The following is a 26,097-nucleotide window of genomic DNA, read 5'->3' on the forward strand; positions in this document are numbered from 1 at the left end:
CGGCAGGATGGATGTCACAGCCTGGGAAAGGGAACCAGTCCCTGGGAGCAGGAGCTCTGCCTAGAGCAAATGGCTCTGGGTGCTAGTGAAGCTGGGTGCTCCCTGGAGAGACTGGAATGGCTCAGAAACGACTCCACAGGACACTGCAGGTAGGGGGGTCACTCAGTGCAACCCCAGCTGAACTGCTCCCCTGGATAGTTCCAGGCTGATTAGTCAGACGAGCTGCTGCTATCAACGAGCCTCGTTCCTGGGATCTGGGGGATAAACTGTCACTTTCCTATGGGAATCGCAGCTGTGGCTGCAGAAATGCTCACACAGATTCAGAGACCTGCCCAGTGTCTCCACTGCCAGATTTGCGTTTGTTTGCTGTTCTGCTCTATTTACTGACAGGGGTAGGCCAATCGCCAGTGTAATGTTCCCGTGGGGCGCTGTTGGGAGTGTGCAGGTGTTTTCATCTTCAGCTCACTAATGGGACACTCCAGAATGAGAGGGTGAAAGATGGAAGGGAAACACCTGGGGCTGGATTGGGTGCAAGTGGTGCAGCAAGGGAGAAATTTTCTACAGCTCCTAATGGATTTTGGAGCATAATCCCATTCCCTATTGACCCTAACTCCTCTGTGTTTGTAAAAATCTCCCCCTCTGAGAGTCAATTGCACCTGTCTGTGCCCACGAGGCCCTTGGCATCCTGGGGGCCTCTCACCCCAAGGGAGAGCTGGTGAGGCTGCTGCTGCCCTTAGGGGGGTTTCTGGCAGGGCGGGGGCAGTTTTACTTCTCACTGGTGCTCTATCAGCAGCTGCCACCGAATGCAGGTGCCCAGTGAGTGACACACACTGTGGCCCACCAGCCCTGCTCTCACCTAATTCCTCCCCAGTGTGGTTGATCGTTGAGCCATGCCAGCCCCTGCAGCCATCCTGGCCTGAGGCATGTTACTACCACTTCACCACATCACAGTCCAGACCCAGCCAGAGCTTCCATCGGTGTAACGTGGAGTGAGCGCCATGTGGAAGCTCACTGCCCTTCACAGCAAATCAGCCTCTTGCAGGCACTGGAGGCCATAGAGACTTAAGCCTGGTCTACACTAGGCGTTTAAACTGGTTTTAGGAGCGTAAAACCGATTTAACGCCACAACCGTCCACACTAGGAGGCACCATATATCGATTTTAATGGCTCTTTAAACCGGTTTCTGTACTCCTCCCTAACGAGAGGAGTAACGCTAGTATCGGTATTAACATATCGGATTAGGGTTAGTGTGGACGCTGATCGACGGTATTGGCCTCCGGGAGCTATCCCACAGTGCACCACTGACCGCTCTGGACAGCAATCTGAGCTCGGATGCAGTGGCCAGGTAGACAGGAAAAGCCCCGCGAACTTTTGAATATTTCCTGTTTGCCCAGCGTGGAGCTCCGATCAGCACGGGTGGCGATGCAGTTAAAAATCAAAATAAAGAAAGAGCTCCCGCATGGACCATGCGGATGTGATCGCTGTAAGGGCAGGCAAATCTGTTCTATCAGCGCTCCGTTACAGAAGACGAAATTCAAAATCATTTTTAAAAAATCTCCAGACAGACGCCATAGCAGGGGCTCAGCGCACTGCTGCGTGACAAACGTAACGGAAAGCCCAAGAATCAAATGGACGCTCATGGACTGGAGGACTCAAGCTATCCCACAGTTCCTGCAGTCTCCGAAAAGTATTTGCATTCTTGGCTGAGCTCCAAATGCTTCTAGGGTCAAACACAGTGTCCGCGGTGGGTCAGGGCATAGCTCGGCGATTTACGCACCCCCCCACCCACCCCAGAAGTGAAAGGGAAAACAATCTCTCTTGACTCTTTAACATGTCACCCTATCTTTACTGAATGCTGCAGATAGACCCGATGCTGCAGCACTGAACCCCAACATCCTTGCTTCGCCCCGCCATGGGTGGCTGATGGTGCAATACGACTGGTACCCGTCCTCATCATCAGCCTATTGGCAAAAGGGGCAGTGCAAAAGGACTGGTAACCATGATGACCAGCATCTGTTAGGTCGATCAAGGGCGCCTGGTCCTAATTTTTCATGGTAGATGGTGCAATATGGCTGATAACCATCATCGTCATAGAAACAGGGGGCTGAGCTCCATCAGCCCCCACCCTTCATGTGTAAAGAAAAGATTCAAGTGCCCCTGAACTAGCAGAGGGATGCTGGGCTCCTCTCCTACACACTCCTTACTGTCCTGTCTGGACTATCATAGCAGCTGGAGGCTGCCTTCCACTCATATCTCACTAACAAATCACTGTGTCTTATTCCTGCATTCTTTATTACTTCATCACACAAGTGCGGGGACAATGCTACGGTAGCCCAGGAAGGCTGGGGGAAGAATGGAATCAACAGGTGGGGTTGTTGCAGGAGCACCCCCTGTGAATAGAATACAGCTCATAATTTCTGCAGGATCTGACACAGAGCAGCTGTGCTCTTTGGTTCTATGATACAGTGGTTCTCTAGTACACTTGCCCATATTCTAGGCAGGACTAGGGGACTTGCCCATATTCTAGGGGACTTGCCCATATTCTAGGCAGGACTGATTCTATTTTTAGATACCAAAAAGGAGGGATTGACTCAGGGAGTCATTCCCAATTTTGGCTTTTGCGCCCCTGGCTAAGAGCAGCCAGGGGCACTTATGACAGCAGCAAATGGAACAGTGCAAAAGGACTGGTAGCCACAATCATCTTATTACCAATTTATGGTATGGTAGATGGTGCAATATGGCTGATAACCATCCCTGCTATCATGCAAAAGCAAAAGCATGCTGCTGTGTAGCGCTGCTGAATCGCCTCTGTGAGCGGCATCTAGTCCACATACGGTGACAGTCACAAAAGGCTAAACAGGCTCCATGATTGCCATGCTATGGCATCTGCCAGGGCAATCCAGGGAAAAAAGGCATGAAATGCTTGTCTGCCGTTGCTTTCCCAGCGGAAGGAGTGACTGACGACATTTACCCAGAACCACCCGCGACAATGAATTTCTCAACCCGGAAATTCAAAGGGGCGGGGGAGGGGAGGTGGGGGAGGCTGCGGGAACTATGGGATAGCTACGGAGTAGCTACCCACAGTGCAATGCTCCAGAAATCGACGCTAGCCTCGGACCGTGGACGCACACCACCGATTTAATGTGTTTAGTGTGGCCGCGCACACTCGATTTTATAAAATCTGTTTTACAAAACTGGTTTATGCAAATTCGGAATAGTCCCGTAGTGTAGACGTACCCTTAGGGTCATGTTTCCAAGAGAGCTCAGCTCTGAACTGCTTCCCGTCTGACAGGGCAGGTTTCCAGGGCTCTGAGCAGCCGCAGTTGGGAGGACAGGGCAGGCGGTGACACAGCCCCTCACTGTTCTGGATTGCACCCAAAATATCACAGACACTGCAGAAACAGGTCACCAAAAAATGACTTAGGGGCTGGAGCAAATGCCCCAAAGTAGGAGACTGAAGGAGATCAATCCGTTCACTTTAGCAAAGAGAAGATTGAGAGGTGACTTTCTGTCATGGATTCACTAGGTCTGATCTATGCTCTGGCCTTCAGCCAGTCCCTTGGGACTGACCTTCTATTGTGGTGGATCCCACGATCCACACAATTCCACATTACTATGCGGAGGACCAGTGCTAACAAGGTCAATTAGATCAGGGTGGATGTGGTCCACTCCCAACAGTTGATGAGAAGGTGAGAATACCAAAAGAGGGAAAATGACTTCTTGTAGCGAGCCAGCCACTCCCAGTCTCTATACATACCCAGTTTGATAGTGTCAAGTTTGCATATGAATTCCAGCTTTGCAGTTTCATACTGAAGTTTTTTTTACTGAAGTATGGCAACTTTCAAATCTGTTACTGAGTGTCCAGGGAGATTGAAGTGCTCTCTTACTGGTTTTTGAATGTTACCATTCTTGATGTCTGATTTTTGTCCAGTTACTTTTTTGTATAGAGACTGTCCGGTTTGGCTAATGTACATGGCAGAGGGGCATTGCTGGCACATGATGGCATATATCACATTAGTAGATGTGCAGGTGAACAAGCCCTTGATGATGTGGCTGATGTGGTTAGGATCTATGATGGTGTCACTTGAATAGATATGTGGGCAGAGTTGGCAACGGGGTTTGTTGCAGGGATTGGTTCCTGGGTTAGTGTTTTGTTGTGTGATGTGTAGTTGCTGATGAGTAGTTGCTTCAGGTTCAGGGGCCATCTGTAAGTGAGAACTGTCCTGCCTTCCAAGGTCTGTGAGAGTGAGGGATCATCCTTCAGGATAGGTTGTAGATTGTTGATAATGTGCTGGAGAGGCTTTAGTGGGGGCTGTAGGTGATGGCCAGTGATGCTCTGTTACTTTCCTTGTTGGGCCTGCCCTGTAGTAGGTGACTTCTGGGTACCCGTCTGGTTCTGTCCATCTGTTTCTTCACTTCCCCTCGTGGGTATTGTAGTTGTAAGAATGCTTGATAGAGATCCTGTAGGTGTTTGTCTCTGTCTGAGGGATTTGAGCAAATGTGGTTGTATCTTAGGGCTTGGCTGTAGACAATGGATTGTGTGACGTGTTCTGGAGCCATTTAGGTAAGTATAGCAATCAGTAGGTTTCCACTATAGGTTGGTGTTTATGTGACCATTTGCACGGTAGCATCTAGGAAATGGATCTCTTGTGTGGACTGGTCCATGCTGAAGTTGATGGTGGGGTGGAAATTGTTGAAGTCCCGGTGGAATTCTTCAAGGGCCACCTTCCAGAGCCAGTGCAACCTATTAGGCGACATAGGCAGTCACCTAGGGTGCTAGGATTTGGGGGGCGCCATTTTCTTCGGCGGCGACTGCAGCAGCCGGATCTTCGGCCCACCGGTCGCCGCCGGCAGTTAGGTGGAGGGACCTGGGGCGGGGGAGTACAGGGAGGTCCGCCTGCAGCAAGTAATGGAGGGGGCGGCACTCTACTTGCGCTACAGTGATGACATCTCATCATCTGGACTCATGGAAAAGAAGCCCTCGAGGAATTCCAGCGTGATTTTAGCAATTTCCATCCCACCATCAACCTCAGCCTAGACCAATCCACACAAGCGGTCCATTTCCTAGACACTACTGTGCTAATAAGCAATGGTCACATAAACACCACCCTATACCGGAAACCCACTGACTGCTATACTTACCTACATGCCTCCAGCTTCCATCCAGGACACACCACACAATCCATTGTCTACAGCCAAGCTCTAAGATACAACCGTATTTGCTCCAATCCCTCAGACAGAGATAAACACCTACAAGATCTCTATCAAGCATTCTTAAAACTACAATACCCATCTGCTGAAGTGAAAAAACAGATTGACAGAGCCAGAAGAGTACCCAGAAGCCACCTACTACAGGACAGGCCCAACAAAGAAAATAACAGAACGCCACTAGCCATCACCTACAGCCCCCAACTAAAACCTCTCCAGCGCATCATCAAAGATCTACAACCTGTCCTTAAAGATGATCCCTCACTCTCACAGATCTTGGGAGGCAGGCCAGTCCTCACTTATAGACAGCCTCCCAACCTGAAGCAAATACTCACCAGCAACCGCATACCATACAACATAAACACTAACCCAGGAACCTATCCTTGCAACAAAGCCCGATGCCAGCTCTGTCCACATAGCTATTCAAGTGACACCATCATAGGACCTAATCACATCAAGCATGCCATCAGGGGCTCATTCACCTGCACATCTACCAATGTGATATATGCCATCATGTGCCAGCAATGCCCCTCTGCCATGTACATTGGCCAAACCGGACAGTCTCTATGCAAAAGAATAAATGGACACAAATCTGACATCAGGAATCATAACATTCAAAAACCAGTGGGAGAACACTTCAACCTCTCTAACCACTCAGTGACGGACTTGAAGGTGGCAATTTTGCAACAAAAAAACTTCAAAAACAGACTCCAAAGAGAGACTGCTGAACTCGAATTAGTATGCAAATTAGATACAATTAACTCAGGCTTAAACAGAGACTGGGAATGGTTGGGTCATTACACTAAATGAATCTATTTCCCTATGTTAAGTTCTCCTCACACCTTCTATGGGTCATCTTAATTATCACTTCACAAGTTTTTTTTCTCCTGTTCATGATAGCTCATCTCAATTGATTAGACTCTTCCTGTTGGTATGCATACTTCCACCTTTTCATGTTCTCTGTATGTATAAATATCTCCTGTCTGTGTGTTCCATTCTATGCATCAGAAGAAGTGAGCTGTAGCTCATGAAAGCTCATGCTGAAATAAATTTGTTAATCTCTAAGGTGCCACAAGTACTCCTGTTCTTTTTTCAATGGATTGTAGTTTCCTCAGGAAGTCAGTGGTGTCTCGAAGAGAGCTAGGAGTGCTGGTAGCATAGGACCTGAGGAGAGAGTCCAAATAGCCAGACAATCCTGCTGTAAGAGTGCCGATACCTGAGATGATGGAATGACCAGGATTCCCAGGTTTATGGATCTTGGGAAGCAGATAGAGGGTGTGTCTGTGTAGATTTGTTCCTGTGATTCTTCAGGGAGTTTCTTGAGTAGATGGTGTAGTTTCCTTTGGTACTCTTCAATGGGATCAGAGGATAGTGGCCTATAGAATGTGGTTTGGAGAGTTGCCTGGCAGCCTCCCATTCATAATCCGACCTCTTCATGATGACTACAGCACCTCCTTTGTCAGCCTCCTTCATTATAATGTGTTCTCACCTTCTCATCAACTGTTGGGAATGGACCTCATCTGCATTGATTGAATTGACCTTATTAGCACTTGGTCCTCCGCATAATTATGTAACACACCCACCTCTGCATGTTTTTATATATCTGCTCATTGAAGTTTCCACTTTATGCATCTGACGAAGTGTGTTCCAGCCCACAACAGCTTATGCACAAATAAATTTGTTAGTCTTTAAGGTGCCACAGGACTCCTCATTGTTTCTATTGATATGTGTTGATTTCAGCCCAGACACTCTGAGTGGCTCTGCATCTCAGATTTCTGGCCTGTTCAGCCTAGTTCCAGTGAGAGAAGCAATTCTTTCCCCCAAAGCAGTAGTGATGACAAGGGGAATGATAGAGAGTCCTACTGATAGTTCATAAAAATATTTCAGTAAAGTTCCCCATCTGTCATACCTTCATGGAGAAAATACAGGGTACTAAGGTTCTCTTTAATATAGGGTAGAAAGGCATAACAAGAACCAATGGCTGGAAGTTAAAACTGGACAAATGCAAATTAGAAATAAGGCACAGAATTATAACACTGAGGGTGATTAATCATTGGAACAAACTACCCAGGAAAGTGGTGAATTGTCCGTCTCTTGCTGTCTTCAGATCAAGGGTTGGTGACTTTCTGGAAGATGCTTTAGTCAAATACAAGTTTGGGCTGAGCACAGGGGTAAATGGGTGAGAGTGTTTGGCCCATGGCACAGATCAGAGTAGATGATCTAATGGCCCCTCTGACCTTAGTCGATGAATACTGGGAAGTGGGCTAATGTAAATGTAACTGATCCATGGACCACGGCTATGAAAGTCAGACAACCTGGCGCTGTCTCTGCATCCCACTCACTCACCATCTGGTTTGTTATTTCTCCTGTTCCCCAGACCCAGCTACGATGATGGGGAAGGTTCCCTTGTTCTCCCTCGGCTCCACAGTGAGCTCTGCTCTGCCCGGCTATGTTGCTCTCTGCCTCACTCTACAGGTTCACAGGCTGGTGTCAGGTAGGAGCCTCACTGGCTGTTGGTATTGCTGGTCATTAACATAATAAATAATAATAATTGTAGATATATCAATCTCCTAGAACTGGAAGGGACCTTGAAAGGTCATCAAGTCCAGCCCCCTCCCTTCACTAGCAGGACCAAGTACTGATTTTTGCCCCAGATCTCTAAGTAGCCCCTCAAGGATTGAACTCACAATCCTGGATTTAGCAGGCCAATGCTCAAACCACTAAACTATCCCTCCCCCTTAGCAGCCAGCTCACATTGCTGCCATCTCTTACAAACCACATCTGCTCAACCTGTCAACAACTAGTACCATGGAGAAAGCACAGGGCACAGCTGGGTCCTCAGTAACCATGGTTACTATCTATACAACATCATGTCAGGCCTTGAGGCTACATCCATCCTACTGTTCTGGCTGCTTTCTGGCAACTTCAAAAACAGAACACAGTGAGCACCACTACAGGGCTCGCAAACTATTTAAAAAGTCACTTCCAATTGCTAGACACTACACTGCCAGACCGTATACCTCACAAATCAGACTCTTCAGCCATGAAGGAGTCCTGAATCCTAGTTTAGAAGTAACTACACACAACTCATTCATGCTGCACTAGACACATCTGACTAGGACTCAGAGCTAGACCTCATCTCACAGTGAGGATGTTTGCTGGCTTTTTCATCCCGTGGAGTCAAATGTTAGTGAGTCAAGTACATGATTGTGACAGGTAAACATGAATGCAAAAGTAATTAGAAAACTAAATTCCCATTGGTAATAAAAGAGAAAAAGCAGCAAAGAATCCTGTGGCACCTTATAGACTAACAGACGTTTTGCTGTTAACAAAACGTCTGTTAGTCTATAAGGTGCCACAGGATTCTTTGCTGCTTCTACAGAACCAGACTAACACGGCTACCCCTCTGATAAAAGAGAAAAAAAACTTTTTCTAAATTAAGTAAATACTTTTTTAGTGGAGTGAAGAACAATTGCCTAGAATAGAGTAGATAATGGCAGTAAAAGAGATTGTGTCTGTTAGCGAAAGTAAGCAGATTTTATTTATTTTTCTTTATCTCTACTAAAGATAGAGTACAAAGTATCAAACTTGTGTTTCTTATATCTGTGTTAAAGCTCCAGACCTGTTAGCTCAAAGCTTGGGATTGGGAATATTTTGCTCTATTATCTCCTGATTGTTCTAAATTTACATATACATTTTAAAAGTGGCTTTAATTGGAGTTTGTCTATATTTTTTCTTTCCTTTTATATGTAACCTTTCTGCCAGGTGGAGTTGGCAGCAACCAGGGCCAGGTTCAATATCTATGGGTTCCTCTTCAACAACCCAGAACTGGTTCCAGTCCCCACTCAGTAACCTGGGCAAATTACACACCACCCCTGGGTGCCTCTGAGAGACAACACTTCCCCACTCACAAGCACAGAATCTGAGTGTAAAAAAGAAATTTAATGAAAGGAGAGGGAAGTCAGCCGACGTTAATTAGGGGAAAATGCCACAAGCAGGATTCATAATCATAAAACTGTGAGCAGGACACCCATCCCAGAGTGTGTAGGGCAGTGTTTTCTGCTTCATGTTCTTGAGTTCTACAACCAAAAGTTCCTTTTCTGAACCCCTCTCTGCTCTCTCACTCCACCCCACTCCACTCACAGTGGTTGTCCTTGGTCAGTGAGGAATCAGGGTCAGAGGTGCATCTGTTTCAGAGTAGCAGCCGTGTTAGTCTGTATCCACAAAAAGAACAGGAGTACTTGTGGCACCTTAAAGACACCTTTGTTAGTCTTTAAGGTGCCACAAGTACTTCAGGTGCATCTGTGTGGGTTCACCTCCCATGCAGGGAAGAAGGCACCTGGCTTGATCTACCATCTGAGCACTTGCTCTGGCTAGTTACCTCACCAGCCCCCATTCCTCTTACCAATCACCTTCTACCACCTGTGTCTGCTGTGACCTGGGCAGGTTGGTCTCTTAAGGTTTTATCCAGCTCTTAGTGATTGTCAGCTCTGAGGCTGGGCAGAGACACTATCACACCAGAAGTGATTATCAGCTCTTTTAAACACTAAACAACAAAAGGCTCCTAATAGAGCCTATTTAGTATTATCTTTGAACCATGGGGAGGAACAAGTTAAACCAGACCAGGAACCCTTAAGAAGCAGCACATCTTCTAGCTAAAACACTTGCCCCCATTACTGCTCTTTTCCCAGGAAGTTCTGGCATTCCAGCCCCTGGCTTAGTGAGGTCCTTTCAGGTCAGGGTGACCTCTCATTTGGGACAAGTTAAGCACAGTTCTGCTCCCTTCTACTCAGACAATAAAGACAACAACACTGATAACAGCATTTCACTGCCCCTGCATTCAGTACTAAAGTGATCTGTAACCCAACACCAGCCACAGCTGATCACTTGGAGCTGCACAGCTCCTGTCTGCTAGATATTTAGGCAGCATAGGTGTGTTCATGTAAATACAGTTTGCTCCTGAAGTCTCTCCCCCTCTCAGCTGTCAGGGGAGAGTTCATTCAGACCCTGCTTACCTCTAGGAAATAGATATAGTGCTCCTGTCAGCTAATTACTAAGTTATATATAAAAAAAACAAAGCCTGGCATTTTCAGGTACCTAAGTAGTCCCTGGAATCACAGTTAAAATTGCCCCCACTCCCAAAAATCAGAAATGGCACCCAGTGAGCCAGGAGTGGCCCAAGGGGCTGCAGGCTCTGGCAAGATGCAGCCCCTGTGTGGTAGTGTAAAGCCTGTCTTGAACTGCAGGCTGAGTGCCAGGCACCATGAGTCATAGTAGCAGTCAGGGTAGCATTGTACCATATATCACACCAGCCTTACTTCTGTGCTGTGGCTGGCAGGACTGTTGTCTTCAGAGCTGGGCACCCAGCTGGCAGCCACCACTATCAGGACACCCAGCCAGTGCTGGAGCTGAGCTCTAGCACCTCTTTCAATATAAATTAAACACTTGGGTGGGGCAAGGAGGTGATGGGGAAGTGGGAAGACTGTGGGTGCCAAGAGATGGGAGGAGACACCAAAGACTTTGAAATCTACCAGTGAGTCCCATGTGCCAGATGAGAATCCTTTGGCACAAGCATAACGCGTGTTCAGACCTTTGATTGGTTTATGGTAACTTTTCTCTGTCAGGCTTTTCTCCTTATATGTTCTCTGCTTTGGAAGAGCTCTTTGGTTATTGATAGCCGCTGGCACAAGCTGTTCATAGCCCTGAGAGAGAAAACAAAGCACAGATGCTGGTCTTTGATCAGGCCTGCTGGGAAAACCACAGTGAATTGAGTGGCCTGAAACCCTAGTGTGGAGGGAGAAGGCCGTGGGTCCCTGTTCAGAGAGAGGTGATGGCTGAAGGCCTGAGACCTAAGGAGACATTCCTTGAGCAGACCACAAAGGGGTCAGAGGTGCAGTTACCCCAAGCCTGTGACTCTCTGAACTCACAGACATGTCGAGGGCACTGCATGGGGACATGGTGTTCACTTCTAACCCAGGGTGCTCTCTTACTGTGAGTCTTACTGCTGAGTTAATGCCACCCCCAGCCACTTGCCAATTTAATTTCCATTTTCCTTTGTACATTTTACAGCACAATTCACAGTGACTGGACTTAACCATCCAGTCACTGCCTCCCTAGGGGGTGAGGCCATCCTGTCCTGCCACCTCTCCCCCAGGATGAGCGCTGAGAACATGGAGGTGAGATGGTTCCGATCCAAGTACTCTGAAGTCGTGCACCTGTACCATGGTGGGCGGGATCAGTACGGAGAGCAGATGCCGGAATATGGAGGGAGAACTGAGCTCTTGAAAGACGACATCACCAATGGGAGAGTTTCCCTGAGAATACGGAATATCCAACCCTCTGACAATGGGCAGTACACGTGTTATTTTGAGTCCAGTCTCTCTTATGAAGAAGCTTTATTGGAACTGCAGGTGGCAGGTCAGCAATTTCTTCTGATACTTTGACGTCTTCAATAGGGTAATAAGTGGAGTCTGAGGGGTCATTGTGAGATGACAGATGACTTTTCTCATTATAGTGGGTCAGTAGCTCTGCTCTGGTTAAGGTTTGTTCTAGTTCACTGTTTAACAGCTGCTTTTTTCCTAAGGCTCTAAAATTCACACTCATACTCAGATTGTCTTGAACATTTCTGTGGCTCATTGGAGTCTGGGGTACAGTTAGTGGCCTAAATTTGAGGTCATTAGAGCAGTGGTTCTCAACCAGGGTTACATGTATCCCTGGGGGTACACAGAGATCTCCCAGGGGGTACATGAACTCATCTAGATATTTGCCTAGTTTTACAACAGGCTACATAAAAGGCACCAGTAAAGTCAGTACGAACTAAAATTTCATACAGACAATGGCTTGCTCATATTGCTCTATACACTATACACTGAAATGTAAGTTCAATATTTTATATTCCACTTGATTTATTTTATAATTATGTGGCAAAAATGAGAAGTCAGCAATTTTTCAGTAACAGTGGCTGTGACACTTGTATTTTTATGTCTGATTTTGTAAGCAGGTAGTTTTTAAGGGAGGTGAAACTTTGGGGTACGCAAGACAAATCAGATTCCTGAAAGGTTAAGAGTCACTGCACTTCTGCTGACACAGCCTACAGACCTCAGCAGTCCAGTGAGACACATACGTGATCCCTCTCGTCATATCACAGTGACCTGAGTGACAATCTTGCCAGCCTGATCTAACTAACCCCTCCCCCAGTCACTACAGCGACTCCGAACACGGGGAAGGCAGTGGCAGATAGATGCTGGCATCCAAATCCGAGAAACACAATGCCAGCAATGGCACCTTCCTCGTGCCTGTTTATCATGGCACCACCCTCACTGAACTGCTCCCCGTGCCTATTGCCAGTCCCAGGAAGCAGAATTCAGGTTGCAGGGCTGGGGCGCTGTGTACTATTACTTTGTATCTCTTGGGTTTTAGGAATGTAAGTTTAGCTACTCCCTGCATTTGGAACGGCACCAGGCCCTGCTGAAAAACTGTAATTCTGCACTGGGAAGTGCTTTGTGGGAATTAATATGTAACTATAGAGCCCTCATGGCCAAGATGGAGTCTGCTCTGCAGAGCGGCTCTGGTCAAGAACAGGCACACACTGGAGCACAGTGGGGTAACTCCCTTCCACCCCAGAGGCACCTGTTCTGACTCCCCTGTGTAAATGCACACACCCCGGAATAGATCATAGGAAAGGGAAATATTTATTTACAGAGGAATGAAGGTAGAAAAACAACAGGGGGAAAATATGGGAGCCCTGGTAAAACAGGTTACAGTCAACCCAAGGACTCATAGGCCCAAACACAGTGTCACAAGGCAGACACCAAGGTCTGTGTCTACACTCTGAGTTCAGGAGTCCTGGGTCGAGTTCCCATGCAGCAGTGAGTCTCGGGTGCTCCTGGTCGTCTTTGACACCAATTAATTTTCCACAGCAAACCCCTCCAAGTGCCCTCTTCTGCTGCTCTTGGCAAAGCCCCACAGAGCAACAACGTCCCCAGTTAGTTAGCTAACAGCCTCCCACCTTAATCCCAATGCAAAGTCACAAGCTCCAGTACTCACAGTCCTATACAGCTCTGAGTGACAGCAAAACTGGGTCTGGCTCTGGTTTGTCCTTCTCGGATGATTCCTCCCTGGCACAGTGCTCCTCCTGGCTCCCATCCTGAGGTGTCCACAGCCAGCCACTTTGTCCATCCTGGGCTTTGAGCAGGTTCTCAGCTGCTTCACCAGGCGAGGGCCCATTCACTGTAGGGCTCTTGTCAGGAGGTACAGACACACGCGCCCTCTTGCTTTCCCTTTCGCCACTCTCCTTCTCTTGGAACGCCCAACACTTCCTCTGCCCAAGAGGGTCACAAATGTTTGTAAAATTATCTTTGTAACTAAGTGAAGTAGTGGAAGACTTTAGCCTCCCTGCCCATCAGTTAAGCAGAGCACAGCTCCTTCCAATGGTCCTTCTGATCCAATCCTTTGTCCCTGCTGAGAGGTGTTGTTTGTGTTCAATAGAGGAAGAACCAGTCTCTTGTTCCTGCTCAGGAAATTGCAGGATTATGTAGCAGCTCCCCACAATTGGTACCGATGTGCCAAGACTACTTCTATCCCTGCTTTCCTTGCCAGCTCAGGACTTCAGCACCCTGTCTTGCTGAGCCAGACACTCTTATCTACTTCAACAAAGACCCAGAGTCTGAATTACCTGTCCCAAAGCTGCAGGTTTCCCTGAAAACAGGTCACAGAAGTGTGCTTGTCTTTAGCACCCAGGTGCCCAACTCCCAGTGGGGTCTAAACCCAAATAAATCCGTTTTACCCTGTATAAAGCTTATGCAGGGTAAACTCATAAATTGTTCGCCCTCTATAACCCTGATAGAGAGATATGCACAGCTGTTTGCTCCCCCAGGTATTAACACATACTCTGAGTTAATTAATAAGCAAAAAGTGATTTTATTAAATACAGAAAGTAGGATTTAAGTGGTTCCAAGTAGTAACAGACAGAACAAAGTAAGTCACCAAGCAAAATAAAAAAAAATGCGCAAATCTACATTTAATCAAACTAAATACAGATAAGTTCCTCATCAGTTCCAGAATGCTCCCTTTTACAGGCTGATCTCCTTTTAGCCTGGGTCCAGCAATCACTCACACCGCTGTAGTTACTGTCCTTTGTTCCAGTTTCCTTTAAGTATTCTGGGGCGGTGGGGTGGAGAGGCCCCTTCTTTAGTCAGCTGAAGAACAAAATGGAGGGGTCTCCCAGGCATTTAAATAGACTCTCTCTTGTGGGTGGAGACCCCTCCTTACCCTGTGTAGAATCTAGTCACAAAATGGAGATTTGGAATCACATGGCAAGTCACCTGCCCATGCATGACTCAGGTCTTGTAGGCGGCAGCCATTACCCACATGTTACCTTGAATGTCCTCAGGTAGACTTCTTATGTGGATTGGAGTCTTCCAAACTCTTATGTCTGTTAAATGCTTCCTGATTCAGCACATTCCTTTCTCAAGGAGTGACCAAATGTTCTAACTAAGGCTACTTAGAAATCAAGCAATTATGCAGCCAATGTTCATAACTTTGAACACACAAATGTTGCCTGCATACAACTAGGATGAACATAACCAGTAGATCATAACCTTTACAGAGATATGTTACATGGCATATGTAGCAAATCTCTGTTCCAGTTATATCATACATACATTTATAAGCACCCCCATTAAGCCTTATGGGGTACACTGTTACAGTAGGCAATATGAAGCATGTGCACATAAGCTAGAACACCACTAAATGAGAGGCAGCGTTAGCCAGTGGATAGCGCAGTGGACTGAGAGTCAAGGGACAGGGGTTCTATTCCTGCCTTTACCACTGAGCTGTGCATGAACTTGTGCAAGTCTCTGCGCCTCTGTTTCCTCTCTCACCCTTTGTCCATCTTGCCTGTTTAGACTGTAAACTCTTCAGGGCACAGGCTGTCTCCTGTGATGTGTGTGCAGTGCCCAACACACCAGGGCCCCAGACCATAGGCACCGACTCCGTGGTTGCTCTGGGGCTGGAGCACACATGGAAAAAAATTGGTGGGTGCTCTGCACACACCGGCAGCTCCCTACCCTGCCCCCCCACCCCAGCTCACCTGCTCTCCACCTCTGCCTCCTCCCCTGAGCCTACCATGTCCCGTTTCTCCCCCTAGCTCCCAGCGCTTGTGCCGTGAAACAGCTCTTTCACTCAGCAAGTGCTGGGAGGGAGGGTGGAGGAGGAGGAATGCGGCATGCTTGGGGAAGAGGCGGGGCTGGGATTTGGGGAAGGGGTCCAATAGGGGCAGGGATGGGGCAGAGGTGGGGCAGGGACTTTGGGGAAGGGGTTGGAATGAGGGCAGGTCAGGGCCGGGAGGGGGCTTGATCACCCACTGGTGCCAGGAAAAGTTGGTGCTTATGCCCAAGATTGGGGCCTCTAATCGCTGCTGTATGACAGACAATCATAGCCAATAATTCCAAAACACTTGTAATTTGTGTATTTCATCATTTTAATTTTAATGCACTGACAATGTTACATTCTACTTAAAATCCTTCTAGCCACTCACTCCCATCCACAGCACAATAACTGTCAACTGTGGGTAACCTGAGCTGCCAATCATGGCCATGACTGGATATTACTTTATAACCACAAGGCATTCCCTTGTGTAATGTACATGTAACCCACCACACTTTGGTTACACAAGCACCCACTGTAATTCCATGTTACTCCAGGAACAGAGAGGGGCATAATAACACATGAGATTAAATATGCACATTTGGACAGTCATGGATGCTCATAGCCTGAATTTCTTCCAGACTGGAGCAAGACACCACAATGGAGTAAAGCTGCTCAAACTAAAACAATCCTTAGGTTCATAAGAGGACAAGCTGAGAGTTAACTGAGACTCCTCATAAATCTAGACGCAATCTTATCATTATATCCAAACGCGTTGCAAACAACAACAATGAAATTAGCATCAAACATACAGATTTCTTCACTACCAAATTGTTCACACAGAGGCCCCAAATCCTATGCCTTTAAAACATACATTACTGACATGGCATTAATATCACCATGCTGCCATGAGCTGAACAAACAGCAAGCACCCAGTTCTTCCAGTAGGCTGATATCCTTGTCATTGTGGTTATCTTCTTGCTGCAATGAGTAAAACAGGCCTGTGACTATCAGTGCTCAGGGTGGAGATCTGGTATGGCTGACACTCCCTGAGTCTGGCTAAACTAACTTAAGATTTTGGCAACTTTTTTTCTACATACAGTAAACGCTGTTTTATCTGGCACTTCAGCAGCTAGAAAGCTCTGTAAACTGTCATTTCTGATCATCATTGAAATTCCAGTTTATAATCCGCTTGGCGCAGGGCTGGCAGGGGGTTGGAGCACAGGAGGGATTATGGAGTGTGGGCTCTGGGACGGAATTTGGGTATGGGAAGGGGTGCAGGGCTGGGGGTTGGGGTGCAGGGCTGGGGCACAGGCTCTGGGAGGGAGTTTGGGTGTGGGAGGGAGCTCAGGGCAGGGATTGTGGGACGGGAGGGGATGCAGGGTGCCAGATTTGGTGGCTCCCCCTCGGGTGGCTCCCTGCAAGCAGTGACCTGTCCCAGCTGCTGCTAGGCAGAGGGGTGGCCAGGAGGATCTGCATGCTACCTCCACCCACAGCTCCTATTGGCTGCAGTTCCCTCAGTGAGGGGTGGGGGCAGCGCACAGAGCCACCTGCCATGCATCCGTCTAGGAGCAGCCAGGACAGGTCACAACTTGCAGGGAGCTGCCTGAGGTAAGCGCCCCAGGATCCGTCACCCCGCCCCCTTTTCTGCTCCCCAAACCCCTGCCCCAAACCCCCTCCATCCCCCAAACTCCCTTCCAGAGCCTGCACTCCAACCACCAGCCCCGTACCCTCTCCTGCACCCAAACTCTCTCCCTTAGTTAACTGGCATTTTTCAGTCACTGGTACCCCCCATTGCCCCAACATGTTGGATAAAACAGCTTTTATTGTATTTGGGAGTGGAATTGGCCCCCACCCTTGGAGATGCCCTACTGAGCTTGCTGCAAGGGCTCATGAACTTTTCCCTTTGTTTACCTGCGAGTCCCCAGCTAGCTGGAATCAATGGGCTGTTTAAAAGGAACAGAAACAGAAGCATGAAGGGTTACATAGAATTTTCACATCAGGCCTTTTAACTTCAATTCTTGTCTGTGGCTTTTGAGCATTTCCTCTGAGTCTGTCAGACCAAAGCCGTGTGAGTCACACCCCTGCTCGGCGAGCACTCCACAGCCTGTGCAAGAATCCCAGATGGGGAAGGCTCCAGACACTCATAGCTTCTTTGTCTCTCTTTGTAGGTCGTTTTCCTTTCTAGGATGGTCTGTGTGAAATTTCCAAACAGCCTAAGGGCCTCTCTGCACACACACTGACCCTGCAATAATGAAATCTGTTTGAATTCACACTTTTGATTAACGTACAAAACTCTTGTTTCAGATTAAGATAGTTTTATTTCAGTTTAGCTCATCAATAATAACCCCCCCCCAAGTGTGATCTGGTGTGAGAAGTGTGAGTGTTTGTGTTTCTGTTTTGCTGAGAGTATTTCCTGGTTTTCAGTTGTATCAGTTTTCTGCTGTTCACTTATTTATTCTGTAAGCCTACAAGGCACTGCCAAGCGGGGATTTTTTATTTGCGAATTAATTTAACGTTTGTCTACACATACATGGGCACTGGTTCTGATGAACTAGTGCAAAGCTCTGTATGGATACTCCTAAAAGAGTTTGGAAATGGCTTATATTGCTTTACCTTGAGTCAATTCCTTCCTGATTTAAGAGTGTCCACACAGCGATCTGCACTTGATTAACTAAACCAGTTTAACTAAAGTGGAACAAATTTGTGCATAGAACGGCCTTGACATTAATGTTAATTTTACTGTCTATCAAATATGAATCTGACCAGATTAACTGACCAGCCACAATCACGGACTCACATTTGATTATTAGTTTAACAGGAAATTGCTTTTGATAACAGTGTAATAAAGCTTTTGGCTTTTTACTGGGCACTGCAGGATTATCACAGGTTCATTTATTGCTTCTGTAGGTTTGGGCTCTGATCCTGACATCTCTGTGGAGGGACATCAGGATGGAGGGATCCGGGTGGTATGTCGATCATCCAGATGGTACCCAGAGCCCGAGGCTCAGTGGAGAGATCACCAGGGGAAGATCTTACCATCAACCTCTAAAGCAATAATCCCAGAGGCTGATGACCTGTTTCAAACAGAGATTGCCATTGTTATAACAGAAGAGTCCAACCAGAAAGTGTCCTGCTGTGTCAGGAATCTCCGACTCAACCAGAAGAGAGAGTCAGCAATTTCAATAGCAGGTCAGTGCCCGTCCATGCTGCACCTGTATAGATTGTGATACTGCAGACATGGGCGGAGAGTATTTATCACTGTGTCTCCCATTTATTGGCCTGAACCTTCAAGGTGCTGAGCACATCTTGGAAAGTCCTGAACAACCTCGGTTCTCTCTGGATATGTCTACACTGCAGTTAGACACCTGCTGGTGCCCTGTGCCAGCTGGCTTAGGCTAAGGGGTTGTTAAATGACAGTGTAGATGTTCAGGCTCGGGCTGGAGACCAGGCTCTAGGAGCCTGTGAGGGTCCCGGAACTCGGGCTTCAGCCTAAACCCATCTACACTGGCATTAAACAGCCCCTTAGCCTGAGCCCATCACACCTGAATTAGTTGGCACGGGGAAGCTGTGGGTGTCTAACTGCAATATAGACATAAACTTTGACTCCAGTAGGAGCTGAGGGTGTTTAGCACCTTGCAGGCTGGGACACCATTAGCCACATTTTCATAATAGCTCAGTACTCAGCTGTTATGGGTGGGACCCCCTTAGAAATTATATAAACTGGATTATATTATAAACAAGAAATATGTTTACTAACGACAAAAGATGGATTTTAAGAGGTTAAAGAGGTAGCAAACAGAACAAAGCAGATTACTAAGAAAATAAAACAAAGCACACACACTAAGCTAGAGTCACTAAAGAAATTGGTTACATATAGCAATTCTTCACTCTCGATAGAGGTCAGTATTAGGTAGATTCCTTCATAGGCCAAATATCTTTCCAGCCTGGGTCAAACAGTTCTTGTTTCCAGATGTTTTTCAGTGTCTCTTTGGGTGGGGAGGCAGCGGAGAAATGAACTGAAGACCTTCCATCCCCCACCTTATGTAGGATTTTGATAAGGCAGGAATCCTTTGTTTGATTCCCCCAACTCCCAATGAAAAAGTTCAGCCGTCCAAAATGGAAGTTAGTATCAGGTAACCAGATCACCTGACTCTGTAGCATCACAGCATCCATGAGTGAGTGGCACTATGAAGCAACCGCAGGAAGGCCAAGCCTTTACACAGTCCATTGTCCTCACTGATGGGCTATCGGCCCTGTCTGGCTTCTCCATTGTTGTATCTGAAGTGTTAACAGTGGTTGTCACCCAAAGTAGTATAGTTGGAATACAGATACATAGGCAATATTCCTAACTTCAGATACAAAAAAGATGCATGGATACAAATAGGATAGTCACATTCACTAAATCACAACCTTTCAAATGATACCTTACTTGCATAAAGTACAGCAGTTATGTCCTGTTCATATCAGAAGCGTATTTTCATAAAGAATATGGAGCGTAACGTCACACCAGCAACCATCATTCTTCTCAGTAGGGGTCGGGGAAGGAATTCTCCTTTGTTCTTGTGGTGTAGTGAGGACTGTGTTGGAATTGCAAGTTGTCACTTTAAGAGATGGGTGTTTGCCAGGTGCTGTTTGCAGAACAGAGGGCTCTGTAAAAAACCAGAATCAGAGCTTGTCTACAGGAACAGTTAGTTTGTGACAAGCTGGGGTGTAAATCTGGTGCACACTAACTGTCTGTGTGGCCCCTGCTACATGCACTAACAATTCCATAGTGTGCTTTGATCTGCCCTGCTTTGAAATGGGAACAGATCTACGTACACCAGGGAACTTTCAGTGCACAGCAACAGGGTGCACACAGCAGGTTAGTGCAAAGTGGATTTACACCCTAGCCTGCCGGGCACAAACTGTTCCTATAGCCAAGCCAACGTAAAGCAAGGTGCCCACTGCCTTAGGGAGCAGCCTCCCCTCTCCGGTTTGGGTTCTTGTGTGTTATGGTTCTGGATTCTAAGAAGTAAAGTCCTGTTTGTGACATGCCCTAGGGTACAGTCTGGACTGTTGAACTGCTGTGTCCCTTTAACTCTCCAGCCCAGGATGCCTGTTACACGGCTTTGCTAGTGAAAAGCAGCCTCTCCAGGCTCTGTTCACACACAGCCATTAGCATGTAATGTCACTCCCAGCAAAGTTACATGAATGCTTTCCCAGCCACTTATGAACTACATAACATACAGGGTAACACTCACAAATTCCCCAGTCTTGTACCCAGAAATGTGCATCCTGTAGTGTCCAGCACATTACTGAACAATCTTTAATAGTCAGTCATTTCATCAAAGGAAATTATTCTGCTGGGGTGTTTGTTAACCTGAGTACAGATTTCCCAAACACTTCAACCAAAACACACTGCTTAAGAATAAAACAATAAAATAAGTTTATTAACTACAGAATGGTAGATTTTAAGTGATAATAAGTGAAAAGGCATAAAGGTCAGAATTGGTCACAAAAGAAATAAAGAATAAAACCAAAAACTAATTCCTAAACTTTACTAAGCTAAGTAAGATTTGAAAGCAAAAGGGTTCTCACGCCCCAAAACATACTGAAGTCCATACTAACTGGAAAGCCTTCCAGCTAGGACCAACTCTTCCCCTGCACCCCCCACACCCCCAGTTCTATGATGCTCCTATTGACTTTCAAGCAATCTTATTGCTGTGAGTAGACATGGGGGAAGAGATGTAATGTCAAGATCACTGTCTATTATTTTATACTCTTCTCCTCTCCTCGAGGATTACTCCCCACTGGGGTATAGACAAAACAGTCCCGTGTATGTGAGACTTGAAGAGTCTATCAGGAGAACTGTAAATTTCTTGTTCACACCAGCCGTGTATGTAATATTCGAGATGTCACAAGGGATGATATGCAAATCCTTTGTTTACAGTCCCCCGATGACAAATGGTTGCCTCAGCAGTTAATAGCTTTCTAACACCTGTCATCAGTTCTTTGTTGTTTCACAGGAGCTAGTCTGTGGACATTCCCCAGAATTACAATATATTTCACTAACAAACATAGTAAAATCTCGTAGCTCCACATACAATGTTAACGTACTCATTTTAACAGAACAGAACAGTGATGTTCATTGAATTATGAATTTTCAAAATATACCTCACAAAGCATACTTTGTACAAGATATATCATAACCATAGAACCGTGGTGAACATGGGGGTTCAGGGTGTTATATGGGACACAGTGTGTCACAGTGTTACATAAAGCGTGATGCGATGAGTTGTGCCCACTGCCTTAGGGACTCCATTGTGGGGTTCTTGTGGGTTAAGGGTCTGGATTCTAAGGGATAAAGTCGTGTTACGCTGCAACCTTCCAGCCAGAATATTTATGTTTGTATCTAACCTCTCTGTGTGTGCTGTGAGGATCACAGTTCTCAGTGTGGAGAGGGAGGGAACTCTCCTTTCTTCTCACTGAGAACTGCTGGGTGCTCTGTATTTATGAAAATTTAGCCAATTAAGTCATTTTTCCTGATTAGCACAAGAGAGCCCTGGAGATGGTCTGAGCATTGCTACTTAGATTATATCTGAAAATACCACATCAGTATAAAAGCTCCACTCTGGGCCCGGTACTTCAGTTCAGACTCTGGCAAAACTCCAATCATCTTAAATGAGAATTTTGCCCTAGTCATAACTGAGGATCAGGTCGTAACTTGTGCTTAATTGCACAGAAGGCAGTAATCATCGAGCTCCACAGCCAGCATCGGCCATGAATGTACATTGTGTTTTTTTATTTCACAGTCACACAGTGGGACAGATCCTATCTTCCTTGCATAACCAGGTTGATGAGAGTTTTGGCAGTGCTAACACTAAAGGATCAGGCCCAAAATATGCAGAAACAAACTTTTAGCTAAAAGCATCTTAATTTTTAGAAAAAAAAGGTTCATATTTTTCTGTGTTATTATCTACTAAATAACTTTGTTAATACAGAATGAGTAGTTCATAACTATAATAACAATGTTGCATATGTTAATCACTATTCACCTGAGATCTCATAGTGCTGCACTGCTGATAAGCTTATGGTATACCCGGTATCACATGATTGTTGTGTTCCCAGCATACTCACAGAGAGTGAGAAACAAAACAAATACTCTTCCTGGAAGGGTGCAATGTAACACTGCTTTATTTCCAAGAATCCAGAACTCTAACACACAACAGCCAAATGCAGAGAGAGACAAAGCAGGCTGCTCCCTGAGGCAGGGAGGCAGAACACAGCCCACTTGGCTCTGTGCAGAGTGACTGCAGAGGCCCCACACTGCATGCTTCTTATAGAGCCCCCTAGTCTGCAAGCACCAGAAATCCCCTCAGGATTCAGGGGGACAATTTGTGATTTTTACACAGTTTTTAATACATCACACTAACCACATAGCAAGGATCCTGTCGTCAGCATCGCCCCAGGGCCTAGGGAAGAGGAATCTGGAAGAATTTTTAATCTGACTTTCCAGGCTCAAGTTTTGTTTGTATTAAAATCCTGCAATAAGATATTTTGGGCCAGAGTCTCTCATGTGGCCGAGCCCCTCTGAGCACAGGGGAGCTGGGGGTGTCAGGAAGCTGGTCACAACTCTCTGATTCTCAGGGCCAGTCTGCACTGGCTGCAGCTTGAGGATCAGTTAGAGCAGCCTAGGGAATACCTGAATTAATGCCAGTGGGGGATTGATGTAACACAGCAGAGCTCCACCCTGTCTCTACCCCCTCCCTACCTCCAGCACACCCCCTCCCATTAATGAACCATGATAAGTAAGAAGAATGAAGCCTGGACTTTCATTGACTTAATAATAAAGCACAAAGGAATCACCTCTCACAGTGTATTTCCCTGTTAGATTCTTTTAACTAATCACAGTGTCACCACTGTCACAGTGTCCTGCCTTCATTCTGCGCATGTTTGCTCCCAAGTCAATGGCACTTTCTCTTGCAGAGCCATTTTTCCCCAGGGTCAATCAATCGAAAGTGGCTCTCTGGGTGATCCTGGCTCTCCTGGCTGTTCTCATGGCCCTGGCCGCTTACTGCTTCTGGAGGCGACACAGAGCAACAGGTGAAGTAACGAGGGGTGGGGGGGATTTGAAGTTGGGGGGAAAGAGAAAAATGAAAAACAAAAGTAAAGATACAGGGCTTAAGGAACTTTGATTCCATGTTCAGAAGAGTTTCAGGCAATGGGATTCAGGGGGAGGGTGAATGATGACTTTATATTTGAGTTGAGAAGGGTCAAATGGCTTCACCCCTTCAATGCTCACTAAAGGATCCCCATCGAATGGGATTCTGAACTATTCCACAGGATCAACACTGCTTACATTGAAACACCCGTGTGGGGCTCAGTGAGCTGGGCTTGGACCACTGACATTTGTTACTTGGCAAGAAAAAACTAACGGACAGTAAGAGAGAGGAGATTTCTTCGGCTCCAGTTCTGCTCCATTCCCCCGTCTGTGCATGCCCCTTCCCCTCCCCATCTAGATGAGTAGGAGCTGTGAATGGGAAAGTAGTGATAATGGAGAGGTTACCTCCTCTACAGTGTGGTCACGTGCCAGTGCCCAGAGAGAGCTCTCCCTGTACTCTAGGAAAACCACTCCACGAGGGGTGTAGCTCCCGGTGTGGGGAGCCTGTCTACACTGGCAAGTTGCTGCGCTGAAACTTGCTGCACTCAGCCTGAGGGTGGATCTACACTGCACACTTCTGTCAGTAGAACTACATCCCTCACTCGGGGGTGTGGGAAATCCTTGCCCGTGAGCAACTCAGTGATCCCGACCTAGCTCTCGGGGAGGTGAAGTACCTACCCCAACGGGAGAGGCTCTCCTGTCGGCATAGGTAGCGTCGCCACTAAGCGCTCCAGTGGCACATCTGCACTGGTGCAGCTGCAGTGCTGCAGGTGTAGACAAGCCCTGAGATCCTGCTACAGGGACAGGGCAATAAACCCTCTATTGTGGTACAAGTGCTCAGCTGCAGGTTTTCCTCTGATCACAAGGGGCAGAAATTGGCCTTCAGTGATCTGGCCATTTCTAGCAATGTTGGGTTTTCAAAGCTGCCTAAGGGATCTGAATACTCAATTTTTGTTAAAATTAATGGGCACCAAGTGTGCAAACCCCAAGGCAGCTGTGAAAGTCCCAGGCAGGGTTTTCTCGCCTGAAGTGCTGTGTGGGAATTTACAAGTATCTGAAGAATTGGGAAGGGGAAATGTCTGTTACAATGATTTCCCAGTGAGGATGGAAGCAGGCAATTCAGAGAAGCAGAGAGGAGCTGTGTTGTACCTGTAGAACGGTCACCTGTAAACCTTCTGTCTGTTGGAACTGGCAGCAACAAGGGCCGGGTTCAATATCTAGGGGTTTCTGTACATCAGTGCAACACAGAAGCAACTTGAGCCCCCACCCAGTAACCTGGGACAATTATATACCACCCTCTGGCAGTACTTTCCCTCTTGCAAGCACAAAGTCTCAGTGTAGAAAGAAACTTGTAATAAAGGAGGGAAATAACCTGGCATTAATTTGGGAAAACACCACAAACAGGGTTCATAAACATAAACAATGAGCCAAAGGTGGTGGAATCTCCTTCTTTAGAGGTTTTTAAGGTCAGGCTTGACAAAGCCCTGGCTTGGATGATTTAATTGGGGATTGGTCCTGCTTTGAGCAGGGGATTGGACTAGATGAGCTCCTGAGGTCCTTTCCAACCCTGAGATTCTATGATTCTATCATTTATTTCCAAGCACTAAAAAAATCAGAAAAATTAACTGTCACTGTCTTGTTCCCTGGGCCTTGCAGAGAATTCTCTGCACTAGCTGCACTGGTGAGCTGTGGCTAGGATGCTGTAATAATACAAACACACTCAGGACTTGCACAGCTGGTCTGAGACGCTGCTCACACTGGGCATAGGATGGTCTTGCTCAGGCTGTGCTCACCAGTGACTGTTAGACACGATGCTAACTCCATTTCCTGCAGTGTTGGTACCCCAGGGTTGATGCACCAAGTAGATGAGCTCCAAGTAGGAAAGAGCTGATCTTAGAGGCGATGCCTGTAGGGCCCATCCACACACCCCTTCATAGTTCATGCTGAACGAAGCATGCAGCCCATCCTCCACTCCATTCTTAGTTGGGGAACCCCATCTACCCAGGCCCTAGAAGGAGCTGGTCCCAGATATCACTAGGATCAGGGAATGGGCATGACCCTAGTGAGACATGGCCAGGAGTTGACCTATGATGGAGCCAATCAGACCCTGTCTCGTATCCAGCTCAGGTCAATGCCCCATTCCCATCACTCACTTCCCTCCCTCATCCCCACAGTCAGGAGCTGGGGAGAGCTGGGGCTTTTCAGGGGATGGGCACAGAGGGGAGCAGACAGAGAACTGGATAAAAAAAGAGACCTTCTCTCCTCTTACCCACAACAGCCAGATCAGACAGGAGTGATTGGTCCCAGGGAGCAGGGATGGCTCCTGGGGGAGACACTTAGAGCAGCTCCTAGAGCTGATGGTCAGTGTGGAAGGAAAGTGAGGGATGGTCAGTGCAGGGATGTTGAGACAGATCTGTCTGTGTGTCCTGTTTGTCAGTCTGTCTGTCTCGCTTCCATAGTTACAGCACAATTATGTTAATAGCAGTAACTGCACCTTAAACATGATGGTGAAATCTCACCTCTTGCCCTTTTCTCTCTCTAGAGATTCTGCGATCTGAGATGGAGAGCGAGAAAGGTCAGTGTTTGGATCCCATCACACT

The 26,097-nt window shown here is 46.9% G+C and overlaps 1 protein-coding gene across 2 annotated transcripts in view; it reads left to right on the forward strand.

Moving 5' to 3' along the window:
• The first annotated feature begins 7,596 nt into the window (after positions 1-7,596).
• LOC120383008 (butyrophilin subfamily 2 member A1-like) overlaps positions 7,597-26,097 on the forward strand; it is a 44,486-nt gene continuing 25,985 nt past the window's right edge. Inside the window, exons 1-5 of one of the 2 annotated variants that reach the window (XM_039500597.1) lie at positions 7,597-7,702; positions 11,278-11,625; positions 18,265-18,546; positions 23,323-23,439; positions 26,040-26,072. In XM_039500597.1, coding sequence (XP_039356531.1) covers positions 7,597-7,702; positions 11,278-11,625; positions 18,265-18,546; positions 23,323-23,439; positions 26,040-26,072 — 886 coding nt within the window. Of the gene's footprint in view, positions 7,703-10,675; positions 10,815-11,277; positions 11,626-18,264; positions 18,547-23,322; positions 23,440-26,039; positions 26,073-26,097 lie in introns of those variants that run through there. The other variant, XM_039500598.1, reaches the window with a different exon arrangement.

This window comes from Mauremys reevesii, linkage group 15, assembly GCF_016161935.1.
Source record: "Mauremys reevesii isolate NIE-2019 linkage group 15, ASM1616193v1, whole genome shotgun sequence".
Lineage (NCBI taxonomy): Eukaryota > Metazoa > Chordata > Testudines > Geoemydidae > Mauremys > Mauremys reevesii.